The sequence below is a fragment of the Kryptolebias marmoratus genome, linkage group LG15 (assembly GCF_001649575.2).
Source record: "Kryptolebias marmoratus isolate JLee-2015 linkage group LG15, ASM164957v2, whole genome shotgun sequence".
NCBI lineage: Eukaryota > Metazoa > Chordata > Actinopteri > Cyprinodontiformes > Rivulidae > Kryptolebias > Kryptolebias marmoratus.
The window spans coordinates 1,674,874-1,677,795 of NC_051444.1; the positions used below are offsets into that span (position 1 = coordinate 1,674,874).

Consider the following 2,922-nt stretch of genomic DNA (forward strand, 5'->3'; position numbering starts at 1 on the left):
CGGATTTGATCCTTCTGTTGAATCTGAGATCATAAAAAGCTCTAAAATGTTTCTGATTCGATGCTTTTCTGCCATCTTGAGGACAAAAATCAGTATTTTAGAGAAATCTTGTTTTATTGAACTTGAATGATGCCGTGAAGTTCCCTTTTTTTTATTTTTTATAAAAACTCATCTGATATTTTCAGTGACCCACAAACACGAGGTTCTTGTGTTTGTTTGGTGTCACAACCACAACAGGAAGCTTCAGATGCTGTTTTTTTACGTTTAAAAGCTCAGTTTTGACAAACCTGGATGTATTGTAGCCTCATAAAACCGAACAGACTGTTTATTTAGAAGAAATTCATCTTCTGGCCTCCAGCAGCTCTCAGACTTTTATTATCTCACCTTGTAAAGAAAACTCCTGCAGATTTCGGCTCGTTGTTTTCGTTTGTGATGAACATTCAGGGCTGATAAACATCACTCGAAAGCAGGAAATAATGTTCAGCAGCTGCTTAACTTCACTGATCTGAGAAGAACCTAAAAATAATAAAAAATAATTTGTTTTAATATTTTTAATTGTTTTAACGGTGTAGTTACAGACTCTCGCCACCAGATGGCGACAGAGGCAGGATTTACAGAAGTTTGTTTCTTCACTTTCATTTAAACTTTAAATAAATCTTCCTTAAGTTTCTTGCTGTTTTCAGGTTTTAGTTCTTTAGTTTAGTTGTTTTCCTGGTTTTTATTTTTTATACTTTGTTCTGTTTTAGCTGTTCACACATCAAAACCTTCGGCTCGTTCAGCTGATGGCTGCTGGGACATAAAATACTTTTTAAAACGTTTAACTTTATTTACAAACATTTTCCATAAAGATTCCTTCAGAAACTTTGTTCCCTTTCAGATCAGCTTCAGCTGCTGTTAGCTTTGAGATAACCCTTTGCTACTTATTGGTTTTAGCTGCCATTTGCCACTTTTAGCTGACCTTTTGCTTTTCTAGCTGTAATTCTTTTAGCTGGCTCTTTGTCTTCTGAAGCTACTTTTAGCTTTCAGCTAAACTTTTAGAGAACATTTTATCATTTTAATTAGCTTTTTGCTACCGTTAGCTTTTAGATAACACTTTGCTACTTATTGGTTTTAGCTACCATATTGCTACCTTTAAGTTAGCCTTTTGATACTTTTAGCTTCTAGCTGTAATTTTTTAGCTGGCTCTGTTGTCTTCTTATGCAGCTTTTAGCTTCTAGCTCGCTTTTTGCTATGTTTAGCACCTAGCTAAACATAGCCTTTAGCTACTTTTAGTTAATGTTGTCCTTGTTTCGGCTGCTTCAGTGAAGTCATTCAGCTTATAGAAGTGTTTTCACAGAAAATAAAAGTTCTGGTTCGGTTCTTTTTTAGCTGCTTCAGCTTCAGGGTCGATCCTCAGCTCCAGTTCTGATCCGGTTTGGTTCCGTGGCTGGAGCGGGCTCATCAGAACCTCGGACCGATCCCTCCGGGTTCTGAGGGGCAGACAGGAACTTCGCCGGAACAAAAAAAAGGGGAAATTCCTCAGATTTTAACACCTAAAGGTTAAAGATTCGGTTCTGCTTCTGGAACCGGTTTCAGAACCTTGATGTGGTTCTGGAACCGCTGAGTCAGCTTTCTGTGGCTTCTGTCAGCCTGACTGAGTTAGCTGTGGCGGCCATCTTGAATAGAGAGTTAATCAGTTCTGTTCATCAGGAGATATTTTGCTAACAGGGATGACGTCATAAATACCAGGTGTGACTCTCAGCTACTACCAGCTCAGCATGAGTTAAAGCTTCTCCTGTGCTAGCTGTGGCGGCCATCTTGAATCGGACTGACTCCAAAGGTTAATGAGCTGAAGGTGAACGTCCAGTGGTGACGTCATCAGAGTTTCATTAGGATCCGTCCGCTGGTCCGCGAGACATTAACAGACACGCGAACACACGCGGGGCAGGGAGTTCCGGATTCCTGAAAGCAAGAAGAAGAAGAAGAAAAGAGGAAGACTTCGGCGGAGAGGAGGAGGAAGAGGCGACAACGTGACCGTCTTCCTGAAGTTTCGCTCTTTTCTCATCACGCGCTCCGGTGAGAATGAGGAAACGGTCGTCCTCACCCCGGGAGAGACAGAGCGCGCGGCTGAAGATGGTGCTCCCTCTGCTCCTCTTCCTCCTCCTCACCTTCATCACAGGTAAGGCGCGCAGGTGAGCCTCAGAGGAGCGCGAGGCGCTGAAAGCGCGGGATCACCTTTACGCACAGATTACGCACAGATTTCGTGACGTAAAACAGAAAAAGCTTAAATCGAAGTTACGAACAGAACAGTTCTGTAAACTCCTCTCTTTGAGTTCTTGTCGCCCGCCGCTCTGAAAGGCGAGCGATCATGTATTTGCCTTCGTCCGCGTCTGTTAGCAAAATATCTCGTGGACCAGTGGGCGGATTTGAATGAAACTTCCATGAAGTCATCACTGAATGTTCACCTACAGCAGGTTAAAGTCTGGAGTCAATCCGATTCAAGATGGCCGCTGCAGCTAATCGAACTTTTCAAACACAGAAGTGGCCGTAACTCCTTCAGTTTCATAGTTAATGAGCTGAAGCTCGGCGTGGTAGTAGCTGACAGTCGTCCTCAGCACAAACTCTAAGCACTGTTTTCAAGTTTTTACCAGAAAGGCTAAAAGTCAAGATCTCGTCTTAATGAGACAGGCAGAAACACAGATTAAAAAGTGAGCCTCAAACAAACAGCAGCTGATTAGGAGCTAAAAGTCCTGAAACCTGAGCGACAAAAACTTCTGATGGTTCAGCTTTTTTATTTTAGGAGACATGAAAGTTAAAAAGAGTTTCACTTTCAGGTCGGAAAAGAAAACTCTGAGATCGGGACCGGGTTAAGAGCTCCTAACAGGACCAGGTTAGAACTCCTAACAGGACCAGGTTAGAACTCCTAACAGGACCGGGTTTAGA

General features: G+C 42.4%; 1 protein-coding gene across 2 annotated transcripts in view; it reads left to right on the forward strand.

Moving 5' to 3' along the window:
- The first annotated feature begins 1,912 nt into the window (after window positions 1-1,912).
- Window positions 1,913-2,922, forward strand: part of LOC108249357 (interleukin-1 receptor-like 1) — a 14,653-nt gene continuing 13,643 nt past the window's right edge. The window contains exon 1 of one of the 2 annotated variants that reach the window (XM_025002128.2): window positions 1,913-2,158. In XM_025002128.2, the coding sequence (XP_024857896.1) occupies window positions 2,062-2,158 (97 nt within the window). In that variant the 5' untranslated portion in view covers window positions 1,913-2,061. The remainder of the gene's footprint in view (window positions 2,159-2,922) is intronic. The other variant, XM_017438704.3, reaches the window with a different exon arrangement.